A 25215-nucleotide genomic window follows, 5' to 3' on the forward strand; every position below is an offset into this window, starting at 1 on the left:
CTGCCTTGTCTTACCCCCAAATAGAAAAAGATATTTAACAGGAACATTTGGGAGGTAGGGGCATAGCACTGCAAAGCTGAATAGCATTACGATCATACGATGCATATGGATCATGAGTGAAAAAGCGAGTCCATCCTTGGAACATGTGGACCACATAGTGCCAGGTGTTTGGTGCAAGACAAACATCTGGTTGTGTGCTTATATGGTTTACTCCTCCCCCAGGTGCTTGGCTATTACAAACATCGGGCCTAGGCAAAAAATTACTTTGAATATCTAAAATGGGACCTTGGTAAAAAGAACAGACGAGGAATGGGGAAAAGCTACTGGTGTTTCAAAGGATAGTAATAATGCAGACTGAGACAAACATTGGTCACTCAAACTTGTGTTTCTTTCATGAAGGTAAAAGTCTATGAATCAGGATTTGCAAAGTTTTTATAGAGACCTTTCTCTTATGAAAATATTTTTATGCATGTGTCATTTCCCACTTCAAAAATTAGTTACACAGGGAGGACAAGGAAGTTAGAATGCTGTGTGTAATCCACTGACTGGATAACAGTTAGTTAGAATATGACACACAGCTCTTTTACATTCCCCCCAACCCACTGTATTTTTCCCAGGAAAAAGCAAACAACATGACTTGCTGTTGCTTCATTAACTTGTGGTCATGGATAAATTCAAGTCCTGGCCCCCCTTCTCAGATGCAGGAATCACTGGTGTGATTTTAGCCAAACCTTCTCTGGGTCTCTGTTACTCCTGCCACCGAAAGAGGAAGATGAAATTTGCTATTTCTCTTTCTGAAAGTGCACAAAAGCAAGTGTTTACTGCATGTTGCATATGTATAAGACAGATATTGTCTGTGTTCTTCATGGAGTCTGAGGTATTGTTTATTATACAGAATGGCCTCAAGTTCAATCTAATTGGACAAAATACTCAAGAAACTGTTTTCTTCCACAAATATTGAGTGGTTTAAAAATTTAATTACAGACAATATTTGTAGATGATAATAATCTTCTTTCAGTTTGGGGCTGTTTTGTATTTCATAGTTTAGACAGCCATTCCATAAACAGCTGGAGGTTTAAGAGTTACAAGTCCCAAGTTTAAATGCTGAACCACAATTTTGGTGGTAGAAAAGTTTTATACTGTCCCTGGAAATACCACAATGCAGATAAGACAATGCCCTGAGATGGGACTCACAAGGCACTCAGCTGTCAGAATGGTCTGTTTTCCCAATCCTCAGTCTCGACATTTTCAGACTGACATTACTCATCTGACTGAGCCATCTGCCTGGGATCCCCATGGCTCAGGGACCTCGAGTAACTAGACATGATGGATAGCCAGCAGGGAGAAAGGTGGGTGAGCCAGCCTATTCCTGCAGAATGAACCTTGAGGCCAGGAGCACCAGCCAAAAAAATTGGACACTGTCATCCCATTACATCCAGTTCTGCTGGGGTCAATGTCATTCCGTTACATCCAATTCTGCTGGGGTCATGCTATATTTTGTCAGCCCTGCTAGAGGTAAAAGTCTAGTGTTTCTGCTGCCTCAGTCAGCAAAGTCTACATCAGGCTGTGAGCCATAAGACCCGGTGAATCCAGCAGTGCCCCGGCAGTGTTAATCAGAATGTATTGTGTAAGCATCTGTGTGAGAGCCATGCTCTATATGAACGTGGACGCAAACAGCCCCCGGTACAGGGCGCAGAGCACTCAGTAAGACAGCTGATGTTTAAAGCTGCAGTAAACAATACTGCTGGTTTTCTCCAAATAAAGCTAAGGCAGAATTTCTCCAGAGAGGGCCTGTACCTCTGTGTATACACACACACACACACACCCCAACAATTTTTATTTTTCTTCTGTAGCATTTAACATCTATTTTTACTGGGCCCACATTTTTCTTTGCTTACTCCAGTTAATGTTTTTATCCATCAATTTAATTTCAACCACTACAGTTCCTATGATTAGAAAATTCAAAGTGGTTGCTTTGTCAGGCAGAGACACATGTGATAACATCAAGGATTGTCAAAGCAGTTTGCTCTCTCTCTTTCTTTGGCACATCCTCACTTGTCAATCTTAGGAAGCATTCTGCTTTACTCTAAGTGGCTCTGAAGACATCTAGCATGTCAGTGACAGTGCCGGCTGCAGCCATCCCTGACACTCCCCGTCCCGCCATCTTCATGGTGGCCCGCAGGCTGCACTTCCCCCCAGCACTGCAGAAGCAGTGTGTTGGATGCTGATCTGCCAGTTTCACCACGACTGTTCCTGCACTCACCTTGGAGATGCTGAAGCGCCGCTGGGGAGGAGGAGGATGCGGTGAGTGTCACCCGTGAGTCCACAGGCGAGGGGCTGGGGCTTGGCAGGGCAGGTGAGGCAGGGGCAGCTGGCAAGCTCAGATCCAAGGAGAGGTCAGCTCTGCCCCGGCTTGCACTCCGGCTTCTCAGTTCCTTCTCCTGTGTCTCAGCTGCCAACTGCTCCAAGTATTTGTATCTGAAAGTTAAATTCCAAAGGGTTTCCGTAAAAAGAAAGAGGAGCCCGTGGCTGATGCTTGTTTATGGATGAAACACCTGCAGAGTGAGCCTGCTCCCTGATGCAGAGCAGAGCACAGGGCTGACTGGAGGGTCACCCTGCCAAAAACGTCCAGTGAAGCCAAGATGCTAACGATTACAAATCCTGCATCATTCATAACATAAATTGGGAGAAATGGCAATATCATACAGTCCCAAAACCTGGATCACTACTGCACAACTGAACTCTCTTTTAGGGCACATTTGTACAAGTCTAGAAAAACAAAAGCATTAATGACGCTCACGAAGCCCCAGCAGTGACAGCTGACAACGAAACCCCCTCAGAGCTCACAGCTGTGCAACTGGAGGGCGCTTCGGTGTGGCAGAGAGAAACAATTCACCCAGATGCCAAAAGGGGCTGCTTGGACAAAGGCCTCTTGGAATTTCTGAACCTGCTTCAAATGCGAACAGCAACACAACTGGAATTCACTTTGTTCTCTCAGCATGGACCATGGAAACTTTTTTATATTCTAAAATATTTCTGAATAGGACCCAGACATCCAATAGCTTGGACCTGACGTCACGTATAGTTTATTCATCAAAGTCAGTTTAAAAGAACAAAGATACATCTGTTTTGCATTTCAGGCAGGCAGAACCCACTAACTGTTTATTAAGACCAGCTACCAATCATATTCCTCATAGTGGGCTTTATAGATCAGACCAAAATAACTTTGAAATATGTGCCTCCTCCAGATGTCTGCTAATTTTACCCACCATTATTTGTGCAGGGATAAGTGTCTGGATTCAGCTGGGGCAGGTCGCTGTTTCACCCACCACTGACCTGGGGACAGCTTATCCAGGAACCCTGCTCTGTGCCCATCCTGATGTACTGCTAATGTGCTTTCCCACCAGCGAAGCTCCCTCCTTCAGCCACCAGGGCTTCCACCCAGGGGCTGATGACACTTTTAATTCATAGAACATACATATTCTTTAAGGCAATGCACTTGAAAGGTATGCACCCCTTTACCCCATTCTCGAGGAGGATGTGCCCCTGCTGTCTGTCATCATCACCCCTTCACTCCCAAGCACAAAGGCAGGCTGCCTTCAGACCATGCTAGCATGCACTTCTCCGTCTGTCAAGCTAGCCTGGATCAGCACAGCTGGAAGTAATCTTAGCCCTGCCCCTGAACTCATGTCGGATATGTACCCCATTCAAGTCTGATGGCATTTTACATTTATTGCCTGGCATATTTAGTCATCTCTTCACGTCTGTTTTCAACAAGCAGATAATAGGATTTTAGAGACCAGGGAGAGTACCAGCTTTTGTTCTTTCCCTCAGCACTTTGCACTTGTTGGTGGATGGGAAGCGGGCAAAGCATGAGGGGAGAGCGCTGCCAAGAGCCCCACCTGCACAGAGCCCCGCCTGCAGAGCCCTGCCTGCAGAGCCCCACCTGCTGCCTGGCTCATTACTATGGGTGATGGGCCTCTTTTTTGATGAATCTCTCTTTGATTAAAAAAATATATACTAGTGATGCGGGCTGGAGAGATGTTTTAGTGGTTAAGGCACTTGCCTGCAATGCGAAAGGACCCAGGTTCAATTCCCCAGGACCCAGGTAATCCAGACGCACAAGGTGATACATATGTCTGGAGTTTGTTTGCAGCAGCTGGAGGCCCTGGTGTACCCATTCTCTCCTCTCAAATAAATAAATAAATTTTTTTTAAAAATTAAAAGAAAGAGAGTAATAGGTTGTAGGTACTCATACCTAAGGCGTGGTTGAGAGCAGTTGCCTCACAGATAAAGAAGGAAGCTGTCCCCAGAAAAACACACAATCTGGATTTCTGTTATCAATAGTATCACCTTTCAAAGGCAAGAGAAGAAGCAAAGGGAATTTTGAACCTATGACCTCACACATCCTAGGGAATTTAGCAAGGAAATGTGTTTCTGAGTTCCCTTCATGAAAACCATCCTGCCTGTGGAAGGAAGGGGAGTCTTTCAGTGGATAGTAGCAAAATCAAGGCCAGAAATGCTGTCATGCCTAGGAGTAGTGAGTACAGATATTGCCGTCATGGAGCCCAAGCCAGGAAAGGAGAACTTGGCAGGCAAGGGTCTAGATAGGTGTGGGAGATGGGAATATTAGAGCAACAAAACAGGAGTCCATGGGGCAGGAATGAGGCATCACATTAAAGGCTTCTAGCTAGGAGGCAACACACTTTAGGACGCTTATGTGTGTGATATACATGTGTGTGGTCATCTGTATGTGTGTTTGAGCATATGGATGGAGGCGAGAGGGCAGTATCAGATGTTTTCCTCCATTACTGTCCATATAATTCACTGAGGCAGGGTCTCTCACTTGATAGTAGACCTCACCAATTTGGCTAGTCTAGATCCTCTGCCTCTGTTTCTGAAGAGTTCCTGCTGGAATACAGGATCCCAGAAGGCCGCCACACCCACCTGACATTTACATGTATGCCTAGGGATCCAAACTCTGATCCTCACACTTGTGCAGCAAGTGCTATATCCACCAAAGCATCTCTCACTTTTTTCATTTTTGAAACAGGATCCTCTAGATACCTAAGACTGGGCCCAGACTTACGATCCTACTGACCCATTTTTGCCTTTCATTCTAGCTGATGCAGCCCAGGTCCTGCTTTCTATACACCTCTCTGGACAGACAGGTCAGCAGTCAGGGGGTGTCTGCTACAAGGTTCTACTCAGTTTATGGGAGTTAGGGGGAGCTCCAGGGACTGCTCTTCCTGGAACTTGGTGAGATATATCACACAGACTACAGTCCCCACTAGGCATCATGCATGTTGCAACCCATGTTGCAGGAGGAAGAGTCAAGACTTCTGATCTGGTCACAGGGATAAGGAAGTTTACATGGTAGGAGAAATGGGATGGGTAGCAGTGTATTGATCAATGGGTGTACAGTTTTAGTTTATGTCCAGTGAGAACATTTCTGGAGACTGGTTGAACAACACTGCGAATATGTGTCATATACTGAACCATGTACTTAAAGTGGCTAAAATGGTCAAGTGTGTGTATGTTAAGTGTACTTTACACAATTGAAAACTCTGTAGAGGCTGGGAAGATAGTTCAGTCAGTAAAGTGAGGACATTAAGGTCAGGGATGGTGGCATGTGCTGGTAATCGTAGCACTGAGGAGGAGTCAGTTGGATCTCTGGGGATCACTGCCCAGCCAGTCTAGCCTACTTTATGAGCTCTGGGCCAATGAGAGGTCTTGTCTCAGAAAGAAATTAAACAAAATAATAAAATAAAATAAAAGGTAGACAGCATTTCTGAGCTTGTCCTGCGGCCTCCACATACATGAACATGTATGTGAAAACGCATGCACGTGCATACACACACGCGTGAAAGAGAGACCCAGGAGCACGAAGGCTTCTGGAAGAGCAGCAGTAGTGCATGTTTACAATGGCCGGAGAGGCAAGGGTGACTGGCTGCTACAATGTCACACAACTCAGAAGCCCTCTTGTCCCACAGGAGCCTCGAACATTGAGGAGGGAGCTTGTGGTGGTTTGATTCAGGTGTCCCCCCCATAACCTTAGGTGTTCTGAATGCTAAGTTACCAGCTGATGGAGATTTGGGAATTAAGGCTTCCTGGAGAGAATGTATTTTTGGGGGCAGGCTTATGGGTGTTATAGCCAGTTTCCCCTTGCTAGTGTGTGGCACACTCTCCTGTTGCTACTGTCCACCTTATGTTGGCCAGGGGGTGATGTCTACCCTCTGCTCATGTCATCATTTTCCCCTGCCATAGTGGAGCTTCCCCTCAAGCCTATAAGCCAAAATAAACCTCTTTTTCCCAGAAGCTGCTCTTGGTTGGGTGATTTCTACCAGCAATGCGAACCTGACTGCAACAGAGCTAGAACCATGTCATTACCTTTCTGGAATGGCCATGCCTAAAAAAAGGGCCCAATCATATTGGATCTGGGGAGTCACTGACCCATTTAGTGACTGTTACTGCCCTGGCTGCCTTGTTAAGTCACACCAACCATCAGACCATGATGGGAGGTCTGTGGAAAGCACGAATCTCTGTTTCCACAGCATAGTCCTAGGAATAGACTTTTCTTCTTGGCTCTTCTGTCTCTTCACTATGGCCTCTCTCCTTTGTGTAGTCATTCATCTTTGCCTTTGTTATTGAACATGTGTGGAACACTCACCATGTGCTAAAGACTGTAAAAGGTACCAGAGAATCAGTCACTGCCATGAATAATTTCCAAAATTCTAGCACAGTCAGTCCCAATCCTTCCTTTATACATTCTTCCTGTAGCCCTGTTTATTCCAAGGCATTTTGTCTCTGGGTCCTGCCATGTCCCTCAGACAAACAAATCCAAACTGAGTGATCCATTATTCTCCATCATACCCAGAGCATCTACATGGAGCTCATTCCTTACTATTATTCCAGCAGCTTTTAAGAATTATTCATAAATGTCATTTAAGTCAATCATTAATATAAAAATGTAGCAACTCAACTCAATATGAATCGCTGTAAACAAAATAAGCTGGGCACAGTAGGTGCTGTACTCAAATCCCCGGCATTTGGGAGGCCATGGCAAGAAGACTGGAAGTCTGAGGACAGCTTGAGATACTTAGTGAAGACCTGCACCACAAAATCAAAAACCAAGCAAACAAATAAATGAACAAAGCTAATTTTCCTGAAATTATAAAATGATCCAAAATAAAATAACAATGGCCATTCTACCTCAGCATAGAAAAGCAACATTCACTTGCTTACATTCACTAACCTAAAAACCCACCTGTCACAAGCCAGACCATCTTTCCCTGAGTCTTTTCATGCAGCATGAGAGACATGGGAACAGAACACATGCATGGCATCACCTTGAAGAGTTAACAAATGGGCTCTTCTTACTTCTATGCCTCTGCCAACTCTCATCTCCATTTGTTGCCCCATTTACTTCCAAATTCCCTTCTGTTTAGGAACCTTCTGCTCACAGCAGCAAAGCTTTCCAAACAACATCTCCATCAAGACCAACTTTACCAGGTAACTCAAGAAACAAACTAACCAAAGAAAGCAGTTGGTCCAAAGCATAGGAAAATGCTTGTCTGGGTTTTAAGAAATTATTCATTAATTTATTTATTTTGCCAAACTGTGCAAATTCTGTGAGGGAAGGAACATGGGGAGGGAGCCCATTCTTGTGCCTGCTGAGAAGTCCCAGGCAGATGAGCAGTAGCCTGGTGGTAAAAACAAATGGCAGAAACAAGAAGTGGGTGGAGGGGAATGACAACATTCTATACAACAAGTCTTCCAGGCATAAACAAGGTCCTGAGTGGAAAAACAAGAACAGTAAGTAATATCCAGAGAGAACTGGAGGCATTGTGAAGTCAGCTTCAGCCAGCTCAGACCCTGACAAAGCACTTTGGCATCTCTCCAGGAATTGCCAAGCTTTGTCTTTGGAGAAATGACTTGGTGTTCATGTTGTTGGAAGCTCAAAGGTACAGAATCTGGAAGAAGGTTGGAAAAAAAATGCTGTTTCTTTAGCCTAGGTGGCAAATCAACAGCATTTGCAGTAAAAGTATGTGTTATCCCTCCCAATTTCCAACGATGGTCCGTGTTTCTTTCCTAGTACCTTTTACTCAGAATTTACTGGCCACCACTGGTTTGGGGGATGAATGCTGGGAATAAAGCCATGCTGTAGTTTTATTTCTGAGGGTAACTTAAGCATCTATTTTTTAAATTGAGTACAGTCTCCACTCTTCCCTTCCTCAGACTGTTTTGATTTGCTTAGCTGATGTTGTCTAAAAATGAGCACAATTCCATGTCATCTTGGCACACTCCAGCAATTGTTTGCACTCCCAACTGCCTCCACTGTAAGTCCCAGGACAAATCCTGCTATCTGCCCATACCGTACCCCCATCTGGTGGCTGAGGGGATGACTGCAGCCTGTGCACAACCGTGGGGTGGAAAAAGCTGCTTTCGCTAGCCCATGTCTATAATTGCCTTTGCTTATCTATATTTATCAGAAGCTGAGTATGTGAACTTTATTGGGGTTCAAACCACATTGCATTGAAATTGACAACTGCAACAGTTGGCAGCTTGAAAGGTGTAGGTAAAGCTGACAGCTCATCATGTCACTTATTCTGAATGTCATTCCTGAGTACCTGCTATGTGCCATCCTGCTGGTACGCGGGGGGCGGGGGACAGAGGGAGAGCACCAGGAATACTTCTTGCCATTTCAGTTCAGGAGGGTGGAAAGTGATCAGACACAAAGGTCCTGGGCATACCGGGCACCCTCATCAGTGCTTGGCACAGTGTGTGTGCTCAAATTATTGGTTGAGTGAGTGCTGACCAACTGACATGGAAGCCCCTTGTGAGAAAAATTACTGCAGGCCCAGGCGTGATGGTGCTAGGTGATCAAATGTAGGCAAGTGAGTCATGACAATAATTAATGCAGGCCCAGGATTGATGGTGCTAGGTGATCAAAATGTAGGCACGTGAGTCATGACCACGAGTCGCTCAGTGACTTTCACAATGAAGCCCCTCCCTGCCCTGTTGGCAGTTATAACCTACTCATGGTCATGGCCATCTTAGTTTGCAATTGTTTTCCATGATGCTCACACAATCACAAAATTGTGATGTAGTTTTCAGAATGTATGCTCATTGCTAAGTGACAATGCATAATGTGTTAATACACTAATACCAATGCGATCATTTGGAGAACATTTTCAAAGCAATGGATACACATCTACCTTGGGGTTACTAATGCTAAATTCACTCTTATTGGAAAGTTATATAAGGAGAACAGATGTTTGCACAATGCCAACTGTGTAACATCAAGGTATCTTGGGTGAAGTTAATATGTTTTGAAGGACACAGTCTCCTCTGCATGCTTGGTTAATAGTGCAACATCACATGTCACTCAGTTACAATGGTAATAAGCAATATACGCACCTTTCTTCCCTTGCTTGTCTTTGCTCTTCTCTTTTGTCTAAATACTCTCGGCTAGTAGAAATACACAGAACAAAGAGGGAAGAAAAAATTAAAATTAAATAGTCGTAAGATTACCAAGAAACTATTAACAGGGTATGTCATGAAGCCCTGCTCTTGCCTCAAAAAATGAAAATTTGTTGTGGCTGAATTTTTAAGTCTCTACACTGTTCTTTAAAAGTACTATATATAATAGACTATTAAAAGTACAAGGACATGAGAAAAACATGAGCATGCTGTATTCACTCAGGAACACTTAGTCACTCTGTGGAAAGAAGGTAAATGTATGAGGGAGGAAAGAAATACAACCAGAAGGTGGCAGTTACAAGGGGGCAAAACTTTCTGGAGATGACCAATGTCCTACTGAACTCCTAATTCTTCAATTTCCATCTCAAGAGTTCCGTATAAATGGATCCAGGTGCTAGGGCTGCTGTGTGTCACACTTCACAGTTCAGACATTCTTTTAAGAGCCAAGGCTCCTTTCTCTACATGCTCTGTTTATAATCCAGTGCCATTGGAAGATCTTACTTTGTAGATCCATGAGATGTCCAGTATTGTGAGAATGGAATACCTGACTTTTCTATTCATGCTAGTGATACAGATCAAATCTAAGTTTCAGATCACATGATCACTGGACTATTAGTTTTAGTAGAGCATGCTGATATTATGCTTTCCCTTATAATGCATCTTAGGATTCTACCCCTCAGTGTACTAATAACTGGATATAAAGAAAGGGACATTATTAAAAAGACTAAAGTAGATTGGAATGGGGGAGAAAAATGTAGCAAGAGTTCAGACTTGCTATCAGCTATCAACATTCATCCCTGCTGCTTCCCACAATACAAATAACGTTATTTACAATCCACAAAGTTTAAGACCACATTCAATAAAAGCAACAACAGATAAAGGATACCCGTGAGATGCTATGCAAAAATCACACAGAGCATGAACAATTTAATCAGTGAAATGGAGGTCAGGTGGTCTGTTGGGTGATCACTAGGGACTATCATAGGCTCTCTCTCTCTCTCTCTCTCTCTCTCTCTCTCTCTATTTTGGTTTTTCAAGGTAGGGTCTCACTCTAGCACTGGCTGACCTGGAATTCACTATGGAGTCTCAGGGTGGCCTTGAACTTACAGCTATCCTCCTACCTCTGCTTCCTGAGTGCTGGGATTAAAGGCGTGCACTACCACGCCAGGCTATATTTTTATTTTTTTAAATTTTATTTATTTATTTGAGAGGGAGAGTGAGAAAGAATGGGCATGCTAGGGCCTCCAGCCACTGCACACGGACTCCAGAATCACGTACCACTTTGTGCATCTGGCTTTCCTGGGGAATCAAACCCAGATCCTTTGGCTTTGCAGGCAAGCATCTTAACTGCTAAGCAATCTCCCAGCCCTCTTTGTGTCTTTCTACAGCTCTATTTTCATTCATATTCTCAAAAGTGTGGAGTGAACTGTTGCTTGTGGTCTGTTCTGATGATTAGCATCCTTCCTGGGCAAAGGATCATTTTGTGTGGAACTCTTCACGCTCTTAAATGACAGGTGATAGTCATGTGGAACCAAGAACACATGGTCGGCCATAATGAACAATGTCTAAAGTTTGGGTGGGGGCAGAGCCTAGTCCTCACTCTGCCTGTATTCATGTGTATGTTTGTGTGGGACATGATGTTTGAGTATGCACTACAGTGCTTTCTAATCCTATCTTCCTTCATCACTGCAGTGGCAATGACATGAACACTAGGCATTTTGTATTATTCCATAGATCGACAAGGCTTCATATTTTTCCATTCATGTTTTCAAACTGGATTGTATCTACTATTCTCTCTTTAGGTTCATTGGCTTTATCTCGCATCTCTATTCTGCTGCACAGCTCTTCTATGAGTTTGTTTTTAATGTTTACATCATACATGCATTTCCATTTGGTTTTACTTTTTTGATTTTTTAAAAAATATTTTATTTATCCTGATCTTAATGGAAATTCCTCCAGTCTCTCTCCATTAAGTATTATTTGGACCTTTGGAGCTTTGTATATTGCCTTTATTATGTTAAGATGTGAACCGGCCATGCTGATTCTCTCCAATGTTTTGATCATGAAGTGATGTTGTATCTTGTCAAAGGCCTTTTCTGCATCTATCGAAATGATCATGTGGTTTTTATGTTTAAGCTTGTTTACATGGTGAATTACATTGACAGGTTTTCATATGTTGAACCACCCTTGTGATCCTGGGATAAATCCCACTTGGTCAAGGTGGATAATGCTTTTGATGTGTTGTTGGATTCGGTTTGCGAGTATTTTGTTCAGGATCTTTGCATCTATGTTCATTAGGGAAATAGGACGGTAGTTTTCTTTTCTTGTGGCATCTCTGCCTGGTTTTGGGATTAGGGTGATACTAGCTTCATAGAAGGAGTTGGGTAGCTTTCCCTGTTCTTCAATTGTGTGGCGCAGTTTTAGGAAGATTGCCTTGAGTTCTTCCATGAAGGTTTGATAAAATTTGGCTGAGAATCCATCTGGTCCTGGACTCTTCTTTTTGGGGAGGCTTTTATTACTTTTCAGTCTCCAAGAGTGTGATGGGTTCATTGAGGTGATTAATCTGCTCTGAGTTTAGCTTTGGTACATGATATGCATCCAGGAATTTATTCATCTCCTCCACATTTTCCAGTTTTGTTGAGTAGAGGCTTTTGAAATAAGTCTTGATGATTCTCTCAATTTCACTTATGTCTGTTGTGATCTCTCCTTTTTCATTTTGAATTTTGTTAATTTGGAGCCTCTCCTTTTTTTGTTTGATCAAATTGGCCAGAGGCTTGTCAATCTTGTTTATTTTTTCAAAGAATCAGCTCTTTGTTTTGTCAATTGCCTTAATTGTTTCCTTGGTTTCCAATTCATTAATTTCTGCTCTAATTTTAATTATTTCTTTCCCTCTGGAGCTCTTTGGGTTGGATTTTTCTTGTTTTTCCAGTGCCTTTAGGTGGATGGTTAGGCTATTGATTTGGATCTGTCTTTTTTATGAAGGCATTGAGTACTATGAATTTTCCCCTGAGGACTGCCTTCATGGTGTCCCATAAGTTTTGGTATGATGTGTTCTCATTGCCATTCAATTCCAGGAATTTTGTAATTTCATTTTTTATTTCATCCACTATCCATTTATTGTTTAAGAGTGTGCTGTTCAGTTTCCAGGTGCCATTGGGATTCTTGGTGGATCTTTTGTTGTTGATTTCTAGCAATATAGCATTGTGATCTGATATCATGCAGGGAATTATGTCAATTTTCCTAAATAGGTGGAGGCAGTCTTTGTGACCCAGTATATGGTCTATTTTAGAGAATGTTCCATGAGCTGCTGAGAAGAATGTGTAGTCTGTGGATTTGGGATGGAAAGTTCTGTAGATATCCGTTAGGTCTAAGTGTTCTATGGTTTTGTTGAGCTCTCTTACTTCCCTGTTGAGTTTCTGTTTGGATGATCTGTCTATTACTGATAATGGTGTGTTGAAGTAACCCAGCTATGATGGTGTTGGTGGTTGTTTCTGTTTTATTGTCAAGTAGGTTTTGTTTTATGAACTGTGGTGCCCCTGTGTTTGGTGCATACAGGTTTATGATTGTAATATCCTCTTGATGGATTGTTCCCTTGATAAGTAGGAAGTAGCCTTCTTTGTCTTTTTTGGTTATTTTTGGTTTGAAGTCTATTTTATCCAATATTAATATAGCTACACCTGCTTGTTTCTTATTCCCATTTGCTTGGAATATTGTTTTCCACCATTTCACCCTGAGGAGGTTTCTGTCTTTAATGGTAAGGTGGGTTTCTTGAAGGCAGCAGATTGAGGGGTCTAATTTTTTGATCTACCCTGTTAGCTTGTGTCTCTTGATGGGTGAATTAAGGCCATTAATATTTAGGGTAATGACTGTGAGATTTGATTTGATCCCTGTCATGTTGTGGTAGTAGATGTTTGGAAAGCAATATGGAGACTCCTGAAAATCTGACTATAGAGATACTAAGAGACCCAGTTATTCCCTTACTGGACATCTACCATAAAACCTTCAAACCACAGGACAGTGAGATTTGCTCAACTATGTTTGTAGCGGCTCAATTCATAATAGCTAAAAGCTGGAATCAACCCAGATGTCCATCACTAGAAGAATGGCTAACTAAGATGTGGTATATCTACAAAATGGAATTCTATACATCAGTAATCAAAAATGACACAAAGAAGTTTGAGGAAAAATGGTTGAACCTGGAACAGATCATTCTCAGTGAACTTACCCAATCACAGAAAAAAAAAATCGCCACATAGTCTCACTCATCTACAACACCTAACCTGAATGTACCCAAGATACCTTACATACCCAGCAAGCACCTCATGGACTAGACACTAGGATGGATGGGGAGTGAGGGGAGGGCATCGAAGGGGTGGGAAACACTAATCTGGACCCAAATGGCAATGGTACCATAAAATTCTACTTCTTAAAAGGCAGACCAAATGGCTGAACCTTCACTAGAACCTTACAGGAAACACCTGAACAATAAGACACTGGAAGGGGTAGGATCAAGTCTAACCTAAATCTTCTACATCTTCCCTTCCTCCCTCTTCCCCTCCCCCCTCTCTCCTCTCTAACTCGTGTATATTAGATATTTTTTTTCCTCATTTTCTTAGTAGGCACTGACCTGTAACCCCCACCACCAGCATGGGGCTATCATCCACAATGAGCTTTTAATCAGAGAAACCTACAAGGTTTCCCAAAACAATGACAGACTTCTGTCAGAGTACTTGATGACCCACCAAAGGTCAGTGTTAAGACCCAATTGCTGAAGACTCCATACGCAGCTGGCATGTAAAATGGAATGGCATGGCTGGAAGCCAGGAGAGAGTCAGTCCCCAGACAGCGTGTTTAGTGCCAGAAGGTGCTACATGGGCAACTGGGGGAAATGACCAATATCTGTCCAAGCAACTCATGGTCTAACCTACTTAGCAACAAATAACCTGGTGTAATGCCCACACAAGTGCAATAGTGGCACACAGCCATGGTGGGGAACCAACTGCTCTTGATTTGGCTAACTGATCCCCTCAGTGGTATGGGACCCATAGCTGGAGCTGGAACACAAGTCAGAACCATATCCAAACATAAGCCCACTCTCCAATAACAAGCTACCATCAATCATGGGGTACAAGAGGGCCTACACCTATTAAACTCCCTATCAAAAAAGTAAGTGTTATCTCAATTTTCCGGGTGCTAACTTACTCTCCGTTGGAGAATCTGCTTCTCTTTTTCAGATAGATGTAGATCATAAGGAGAGAGCTGCCCCATCATACCTCAAAAGGGGCCCGACTGAAACTAAGGAAAATTGGCGAAACAAGCAAGGGTGCTGTTTTCCTGATGAACCAGATACCAGCACAAAGGGGAAGGAGACCAACACAGAGAAAAATCAACTCCTACCAAATCAGAGAGCCAGAGCCTCAGAGGCCTCCAACACCTCAGCGCTGAAGCAGAGCAAAAATGAACCCAACATGGCTCAGGGAAATTTTGCAGAAGAGGGGGCGGAAAGAATGTCAGAGTCACATGTTGGGTCATGATATGCAGAGATATTTATCGTACCAATAACTGTGGGCTAACTCCTCAATGCATGACCCATTTATATCAACAAGGAGGGGCCATTGGGGGGGTAGGTCATGGATGAGCTTAAACAATGGTACCAAACTGCCTGTATTTACTGAAAAGAAAACTAATAATTAAATTTTAAAAAAAAGAAAGAAAAAGTTCACAAGTAATGCATTAAAACTAGAAGTATTAATATGGTAACATGTTTTCCCCAGCTACTTTTTTGCACTAGATAGCATGCCATTTTCTAGTGGTGATGGCATGGGGTATGGATGTGAAAAGAAACTGGGTAGTTTAATAAACCAGAAGCATCTTCTCAACCTAAATATATATGTATGTATGTGTGTGTGTGTGTGTGTGTGTGTGTGTGTGTGTGTGTGTATGTTTGTTTGATAGGGATGGGGGGGCAGAGGCAGAGGGACACAGAGGACAATGATTTGCCTCCTGCTCATGTGTCACTTCTCTTCCACACAGAGTACGGGCTCCTCCTGCTCAGTGTGAGGCTCTTGCTTGGCCAGTGCTGCCATCATTGTGTTCAGAAGCTGGGGTAGGAGAGACAACATTACAGAAAGTTGTAGAGGGTCTTTCTCCTCTCTGACCCTAACTGACTCCTGTGACTGTGCCTCACACCAGACAAAAAAGGTGGTTTCTTTAGGTCTGGACTTTAGGTCTGGATTTGATGCGCATTTATAGGTTTTGGGGTACCTTGGAGTTCATGCTAGGTGGTATGGGAGATAAAACAAAGCAACCCCGTCACACAACGAAATTCTGAATGCTGGTCTTCTCCTTCAATTCACCTGCTCTCTTACACACATGTCAGGCTTTTCAGAGCTCTGTGCATTCTTTCCATAAGTTATGGGTAATTTGGTGATGTAACAGAACTGGATGAAATGTGCACATTCCATTCCCCCCAAAACTGGTACCCACTTTAAGAGATTTTTTAAAAACAAACTTTGGATGTCTAAGCTAATACTTGAATTTTCCACATATTTCAAACAAATTCCCTGCTGCTAATTGGTGGTAAAATACGCAATCTCTTAGACAGTCATAAATCAGAAAGCATTTAACCTGTTCTAGAGGATTTGAAAAGTGAACTTTCTAAACAATTTCTAAAACTACCTCATGGACATGGTTAGTGTTTACATTCATCACTTGGCAGAAATCTGACTGCTCAGAGTATACCATACAAGTATGGCAGGGAAGTGAGGCTAGGGTACTTCCTACTACCTATCTGCCCACTCTGACCAAAGCCAGGCTTGGCCTTGAACCAACAGACTTCATGTATCTGTTTTCATGAAGTAACGAATGATCAGTAAGTATGAATCTGTCAATGCTCAGGGGCAATGCCTTTGTGACCTGTGTTGCTTTAACTGAAAGCCACTGATAGACATATCTGCTAAACTAAACTAAAGAAACTAAGAAAGTAAGGTGAGGAAACAGGAGGCAAAGATGAAGAGAGAGAAGAAAGAAAGAAAGATGTGGGTTCCAGGAGAGAGGTGACTTGGAAGATGAAGAGGAGAATAACAGAAGAAGTGGAGGGAAAGAGAAATGGGAACTGTAAGAATGGAAAGCAGGGATGGGAAGAGGAGAAGGCAGATTCTGCAGAAGGGAAGACACAGGGAGTGTCTTGCGTCCTGTAAAGCATGGCATGGTGTGGAGCCCGGGGAGCTGACAGGAAGGAGCTTGACTGGCAGCATGGGGGACAGGCGCCGGGCAGGAGGAGAAGCAGAGGGACACTGAGATCAGTGGGGACAGAAAGGTCAGGACATGGAGCTGCAGTGGGCCATGTCCAAGCGGCATCCTTGGAACTGGAAGGAGACCAGAGAGGGAGGACAGTGGACTGGGAGTAACAACACAATGACTCCTCCTAACACAAAAAAGAAGCATAAACTATATGTGGAATATTATATCAGATATATGTGTGTATACACACACACACACACACACACACACACACACACACACACACACGATTACTACAGAGAGCAAGAAGCAAAATGGAGAAGGTGGGAAAATATTTTATTTCTGCTACCCAATAGAATATGAATAAAACATGAGGACCTTTAAGGAGAAATGGCAAATTACATTCAAACAATTAGACTCTGTGTCCTCAGGAAGGCCTGCATCACAGCACTTTAACTAATGGTGTACCCCTGGTTCCACACAGCCCTAATTGTATTTGGCGGTTTCTGCTTCCTGCCATGTGGCTGGAGAAAGGCCAGCACATCAGATCTAGCTTACTGCAGGTAAGGGGCCAGGACACTGGAGGGAGGGAAGGGAGCTAGGGAGAGGAGGGGGCTGAGAAGCAGCTGAAACAAACTGCTTTGAAAATGCCAGAAGAATAATACCTAAATCTGTGTAAAACACCAACAAAAAAGTTTTAAAGATGCAAACAGAAAGGGAGCAAATACATTACTTGCTATGCCATATAGGAAGGCTGTCATTATTCAAACAATCTTAAACTCCTTACTTGAATTTGTTCCTTTCTTCCCGTTCTATCCTCTGCAGCCTTTCTTCTCTCTCCTGTCTCCGCCGTTCTCTCTCGGCCGCCAGCGACTCTTGGTGCTGCCTAAAGGATGACGTGAGAAGACCACTCGGTGATGACCTGAAGGTGCAATGAGCTCATGTTTTAGTTGCTCTGCTTCAAGCAGGACAGGGAGATGGTTCAGAGTGTAAAGTGCCTGTCTCGCAAGCATGAGGACCTGAGTTCAACGTTCAATCTCCAGTGCCCACATCAATGCCAGGCATGGTAGGAATTCTGGGCATGGTGGTGCCTGTAACCCCAGAACTGGAGAGGCAGGGACAGGCCAATCCCTGGGGCTTTCTGCTCAGCCAGTCTAGCCTAGTTGATGAGCTCAGGCCAATAGTAGACTCAGTCTTAAAGGAGGTTGACAGCATTCCTGAAGATGATAATGCTGTCCTTTGGCTTCTGTGCACACACATGCATGAGTACTGGCATGAAGATCACATAAAATGCCAAGTCAGAAAATGGGTGGGAGATGGAAAAATTAGGTAACTACACGGGATTTTTAAAAAGGAATTGGCTGGTGAGTCAACTGGGCTTCTGGGGAATAAAATTCATTGTGGACAATTGCTACTATCACTTATGTAAGTTTATTCCAAAATTAAGATATACACATGTAAAAATGTTATTTCTCAATTTACTTATCAAAGGATAAATAAAATCATATTTAACCTCAGAATATGCCTGCATGGTGGGGAACACAAGTTTCTTTGTGCTAGAGAAAAAAAAGCCTTTCATATCACATACTCTGCCATGTTTTACAGCTATCCTCACTAGAAAACCCAAGTCACCTTTGTCTGCTGGTGAGGAAAATAGAGGGAAAAACCACCATGCCTGTGGCCAAACCTATGTTCCAGGCTCACTAGTAGAGGAAACAACGAAATTTATTTACTTTTCAGACAAAACAAAATCCAGACCATGCTATTGTAACTTCTATCATCTTTGATCTTCTCTCTTTCTCTTTCTCTCTCTCTCCCTCTCTCTCTCTGTGTATAGGTGTGTGAAATGCTATTTATATTCCAATCTATTTTGTACTCACTGAAGGGCTTCATTGTATCTCTTGCACAGTGATGGATAGACATTATAAGTATAATAAATTTGTTTAATATAATCAATAAATTTTACCTACTATATGAATCTGCTGTTCCAAGTTATAGAAAATATATTCTTCTCAAGCATACAAAGTCTATTTAAAAAACTTACCATCCATTGTGCCATAAAGCTCATGAATGAATGCCAGGAATTGGTTTCATGTGAGCTGCCTTCAGAACCATAATGAAATTAAGTTGAAAATAAACAATAAGGCTATAAAACTGAAACAAACACCCATATAATTGGAAATTTTAACATGCTTCTAAATTTCATATTTTAATATCATATTCATGCACAAAAGATATAACACAGTCAAGATGCTAATTTCCCCTTTTTTTTCCAGCTCATGTGATTCTCAATCAACATCCCAAAAGGATTTTTCATGGAATCCCAGTCAAAAATATTTGCACAGGATATGAGGTCCAGTGATAATCTGCACAATTTTGACAAGAACAAAGCAAAGCATTACCCCACAAGGTGCCAAAGCAATTCATACCACAGTCACTGATAAACTTCAAAGCATTAGTATACATCATACAAACAGAATACTTTCAAGTTAGTATAAATCAAGGAAAACTACCCAGTGAAAAAGGGGCAAAGGATAGTGGGCATTTCACTGAAGAGGAAAGTTAAATAGGTAATAAGCATGTAAACATTGTTCATTTTCACTAGAAATAGGAAAAAGAAATATAAGCTAAACCAAAGTGAAACTCAAGATCTATTCTTTTGAGTGACCCAACAGGTTCCTGATGCAGGAAGAGAGAATGAACAACCTCTATGAGCTTATCAGTTTATGATGAATATAAGACATTTTGGTAAGACTAGGAAAAATAATAAATGTAACATTCATAATTTAAATTTCTCAAGGTCTCTTGCTTCCTAGATAACCTCAGCATGTGGGAGTATAAACCCGGCTTGTATAAATCCTGTTCTGGAAATATCTCAAAGTGTAATAACAATGCCAGACTGGATTGTCACACCAAGATAGACATCCACAATTTTCACTTCAAAAATGCTACCAAAATTCCAGATATGATGGTAAACTCTTTTCTTTATAATGCCATCTTTCATACTTTTACTATTTGTATTTTGTTCTCTAAGAAAATACCTATCTCACTTGGAACCTGCCTGTGATGATTATCTGACACTGTCTGGTTTGGGGAGCAGCAGTGGCTTGAATGGGTGAACACAGGGCTGGATATGAGAACACTTTGGTGGAGCTGGTCCCTTAGTGGGGATAGCATGCTTCCAACTCATGAGAAGCAGAGGAGGTTGAAGTGAGTGCGTGTATGGATGTGTTTCTAATAGTGCCTGGGCCATGTTAGACACCCAGTATGTGCTATTCTATACTGAACATCTAAAGTCGGTCAAAAATGGGGATATAGATAGGGAGGGTCACATTTCAACTAGGTCTGCAGATCACCACTACCGTTTTGTACCCTGATGTACCACAATGAAGCTCCCCTATGGCTACCAGCTGAGTATGTGATCAGAACTGCATGCCACTCCAGAAGGTACCTAGAAGGCTGAAGTTACACCCAAGGCATCCCTAACCAAGTGAAGCCAAAAAGGATGACAGGACAAAAGGCCATGGATGGAGAGTTTGCTGGAGAGCAGACAGTGTCTCTGAGAAATAGCACTGTAGTATCCAATCATTGCTTTACTATCTCCCAGAGCCAGGCCTGAGGCCCACCTGGCAGAACTCCCCTTTGCTTGGACATCTGGAATGGAATCTCCATGTCACTGGGATGAAGCTGGTAATGACAGTTCAAGTTCAAGTAGAAGGTAATGTATCAGTTACATGTGACAGCTCCTTTAATGTACAATTCCTCTTGTGCTAAGTTCTCTAGAGATGAGGAAACTGAGGCATAGAGAAGTTTCTTTTTTTTAAAATTTTTTAATTTATTTATTTGAGAGTGACAGACACAGAGAGAAAGACAGATAGATAGAGGGAGAGAGAGAGAATGGGCGCGCCAGGGCTTCTAGCCTCTGCAAACGAACTCCAGACACGTGCGCCCCCTTGTGCATCTGGCTAACGTGGGACCTGGGGAACCGAGCCTCAAACCGGGGTCCTTAGGCTTCACAGGCAAGCGCTTAACCGCTAAGCCATCACTCCAGCCCGAGAAGTTTCTAAAGGATACTGAGCCATGCTTTTCAACAGCACCCACTGCCCAGTGTGCCTGCTTCCTCACTGCTGGTATACATCCTGTCCCTGACGCTCTTGTCACAGTGTATTCACCAGCCTAACTCCTTTATTTCATTTCTAGAGATAACCACTACCTTGAATTTAGTCTTTCTTTCTCCTATATTTTCCTATATTCTTCCACATTAGGTGTTACATTTGTTTGACAGTCTTAAAATCCGAGGCTAAGACTCTACTTTCTTGTACATCTCTCTGCCCTAATAGATAAAAAGAATAGCACTTATCTACCTGAAGAACCAATTAACTAATACATAAATAGGAGCTCTACAGTGAGAACAATTTGTATCCTGTCTCAGCACTTCCACACTCAGCCTATTCTTTAATAGAAAATACATAGCAATGACCTACAGAGAAGGCACTGTCTGCAGAAGACCCTGTTTCCTAGCAACAGCTGAGCAAAGAAGAGTGGGCTCCTGCCCCAAAAGCAGACTGTGGAGTGGCACCAGGAGGCTCCTAGAAAACATAGCTAAGCCTATTACACTCATGGGTCCCAGACTCTCAACTGAGAGTGGGGAACATGCAAAGAAGAAAGGCAGAAGCTACCAGTATGCAAGTGGGTGGCCTTATCTACCTAGGAACAAAGGGAGAGGTCCATGTAGAGACCACCCCTGCGTTGTAAGCAGGTGAAAGCTGAGGCTGAGTATGTGAGAGAGGAAGGTTGTAGGGGCGGGAGGGAAGCCAAGTGGTAAACAGGGAGAGACCGACACATGGTAGTGAAAGATCCCTAGAGGACAGAACTTAGAATTTCTACCAGTAGGCACATCCTCTGGTACAGGGAAGTGGATGGCTATGCTGTTCCTGGGTATGTAGGAGGGCTGTCCCATGGCTGACAAGCCAGTGTACTGATAGTCATAATGAGTTTTAACTTGGCCTCCTGTGACATTCATATTGACTGTCAACTTCATAGGACCTAGACTCACCTAGGAGACAAACATCTGGCCCCATCTGTGAGGGGGTTCTAGATTTGGTTAATTGAGGTGGAAGACCAACCCTACCTGTGGGGAGAATCACTGGGGTTCCAGACTGAATAAAAGGGAGAACGCCAGCTGAGCAGGTATTCGTCTCTCTCTTCTTCCTGACTGTGGATGTAATGTGTCCCGCTGCCTCACACTGCTGCCACCGTGTCTTCCCCACCATGATGGACAGTGCCCTTGAGCTGTAAGCTAAAATATACCCTTCTTTAAGTTGCTTTGGCCAGATATTTTGTCACAGCATTGAGGAAGGTGAGGGATGTGCCTCGCATCACTGGGAGCAACCCGAGCTCAAAGCAGCCTTACTGGCCTGAGGGAAAGGAGCTGAGGGCACAGAAAATTATTCTGTAAATTGCAACAGTAAATTTCAGGTACAAGTTTGAAGACAAACATTATAATAAGATCCATATACAAAAAAGTGTCCATTGTAGAGTATTGCCCAATCTGCCTTTTCTTTGCACAAAAATTTTTACAACCTTCCATGAAGGATGCTCCTTTAAGGGCACATTGCTTACATGGGATGACGACAGATGTTGGTCTTCCTGTGACATGTCAGAGCTGCACTGAGATGTTCCTCTCGCTGTTGCAGTCAATGTCGCTTCTATTCCTGTTCTTCTGACCTAGGGACGGTGCTTTCCTGAACCTTAGCCTCGCTAGCATTTTGCTGCTTTCTAGAATGCTCACCATTACCAGGAACCCAGAAAGCCTAGGAGGAGTGTTTCCCATAAAGCTTATTCCTTTTCCTATATTCTCCCCTAGTATTTTTTTGAGGGGACGAAGTAAAGTCAAATGGCTTACATTGTTTCCCTCATAGGAATGCAGCATGATTTCCATTATACTAACTTGAGTAATAAAAGGATTGGTTCCAGAAAGAACCAAAATTGTATACTTGATAGTGAGAATGATTTTCTGAGATTCAGAAATAAACAGTTTCATCTGTTCCATTATACAAGGAGGCTTTTCAGTGAATAAAACCATGCTTTCCTTTTCCTGAGACTTCCTGTGTTTCTAATGGAAAAGCTATCTGCCAGGAGAACCCAAGACAACCAGTCCAATCTTGACCTTGAGTGGTTTGGAATGTCTCTTGGCTCTTAACAGAACAGAGATACTGCTCGGGTTGAGTGAACAGAACAGAGAAGATTTGACCAAAAGTGGAGGGCTGTATTTTCTGCCATCAACAGACTTTCTCTTGTGATGATGGGCTGGCAGTGTGTGGATCTAAAAATCTGCAGACAGACTAAACATAAAATGGGAAATATTTGTAAAGATAAAACTAAGACAAATAGGAGAGATGAAAATATTAGCTTCACTCTTTAAAACATTTGAGAACCATTCAAAATAGAATTTAAGTCTGCCAGCTAGCCTACCATTTTTGAGCACAGTAGTAACTCTAAGCTCAGTAGCCAGCGGGGAAGTCCTGCTTGTTTACTGCACAATAAATAAGTAATGGATGGGTGGGATCTTATAAAAACAGGCCTCAAATACTACAGCTTCTCCTTTCAAAAAACAGTCTTTCTTTCCTTAAATCTCAAAGTCCCAGGCTGAATACATGACTTGTTTAGGTCAACAAGGACTGTGATTATATTAGTTACTTTTCTCCTGGCTGTGACAAATATTTGGCAAGAATAAACTTAAGGGAAGGGTTTACAGTTTAAGAAAAAATATGGCCCTTCATGGTGGTGAAGACATGGCAACCAGAGCAAGATACACATGACATCTGTAGCCAGGAAGTGAGAATAAACAGGAAGTGGAGCCAGATATAAAACTTAAGGCCCATTCCCAGTGATCCACTTCCACCAGCAAGGCTTCACCTCCTAAAGGTTTCACAACCTTCCCAAATAGTACTACCAGCTGGGGACCAAGTATTCACACACATGAACCGATTGGAGGTTGACATTTCACACTTAAATCAAAAAGCAGAGGTTGAAAAAGTTCGCATGCTCAGGCTCTCCTCTGTGGCCCTGGGAGCCTGACAAACATCTCAGTATGACTGGGCTGCTCAGGTCCCCTGTCCACTAAGATGAGAGTCAGCCAATCATTAGATCTACATAATCAATTAGGCAATCAATGAATCAATGACCAGCTGGCCACCGACGTTTGAGAAAAAAACAGCTAGGACAAGATTATCTGCTCAAGGTGAGCCTGGCCAACATTATCAACAAATAGAACTAGGCAGTACATTCATGGTGGTGTCTTCAGCTAATAAGTTTAAGTGGTCTCTTATGTAGTCCTCAGCTGATCAAAATGGGGTGGACGTAAAAACATTTTCTCTAGTCTTGATCAGAGAAATCTGGCATGTTTTTGGTGGCCTCTAATAAAATCCAAAATGTATGAGCAATTTGACTCACCTCTGAATCTGACTGACTGGCTAAAATCAACTTCCACTGCTCCCAAAAGAGCTACCCCGAATAAGTAAGCCATTTAAATTTCCTGTTTTCCTACAAAGTCTCAAATTCTGGTGTAGTAGTATCTAATACAACCTCTGTCTCCCTCCATGAGTTTATTCATAATTTCATCCAGAGCTACAGAGACAGCTTAGCAGTTAAGGCTCTTTCCTACAATGCAAAGGAACCCAGGTTCAATTCCCCAAGACCTACATAAGCCAGATGTACAAGGTGGCACATGCGTCTGGAGTTCATTTGCCGTGGGTAAATACCCTGGTGTGTCTATTCTCTCTCTCTCGCTCTCTCTCTCTCTCTCTCTCAAATAAATAAATGTTATAATTTTATACATATATTTCATACATGCAACGAATTTTGATTGTATCCACCACCCTTACCTTCTCTTCACCCATCCCACTTAATCCCTATTTCTTACCAACTAATCCCTTGTCTCCTTTCTTCTTTTTGTCACTGACTGAGTTTAACTAGGGCTGTCTGCATGGGCTTTGGTGGGATTATTTATAGGAGGATAGGCAATTTATCCGTGACTGCATCTCTAAAAAACTTCTCCCTCTCCCTGAGCAGCCATTAATTCCCATCAGCTCCTGGGAAGGGGTGGGGCTTCATCAGCCCCTCCACTATCCACAACAGAGTTTTTTTTTTTTTTTTTTTTTTTTTTTTTTGGCTTTTGGAGGTTGGGTCTCACTCTGGTCCAGGCTGACCTGGAATTAACTCTGTAGTCTCAGAGTGGCGTTGAACTCATAGCGATCCTCCTACCTCTGCCTCCTGAGTGCTGGGATTAAAGGTGTGCGCCACCACGCCTGGCACACAACGGAGTTCTTTAGACACCCTGATGGCGGGGAGAACAATGCTCTTTATTTCTTCAGGCTCCTCGATGTGCCCTATGGCCAATCCACACATATGCCTGCCTTTTCTCCTTAACTGTTCATGACTGTTCCCCATTTGTAGCAGGGCTGTAAACTCCTCTGATCATGACCTCTG

At 42.8% G+C, this 25215-nt stretch overlaps 1 protein-coding gene across 1 annotated transcript in view; it reads right to left on the reverse strand.

Moving 5' to 3' along the window:
• The window catches only part of Fhod3 (formin homology 2 domain containing 3), a 502577-nt gene that overhangs the window by 92835 nt on the left and 384527 nt on the right, over positions 1-25215 (reverse strand). The window contains exons 12-14 of the mRNA XM_045134751.1: positions 17513-17647; positions 9421-9471; positions 2264-2478 (exon numbers count right to left, since the gene is read on the reverse strand). Coding sequence (XP_044990686.1) covers positions 2264-2478; positions 9421-9471; positions 17513-17647 — 401 coding nt within the window. The remainder of the gene's footprint in view (positions 1-2263; positions 2479-9420; positions 9472-17512; positions 17648-25215) is intronic.

Source organism: Jaculus jaculus, chromosome 15, assembly GCF_020740685.1.
Source record: "Jaculus jaculus isolate mJacJac1 chromosome 15, mJacJac1.mat.Y.cur, whole genome shotgun sequence".
In the NCBI taxonomy this organism is placed as follows: domain Eukaryota; kingdom Metazoa; phylum Chordata; class Mammalia; order Rodentia; family Dipodidae; genus Jaculus; species Jaculus jaculus.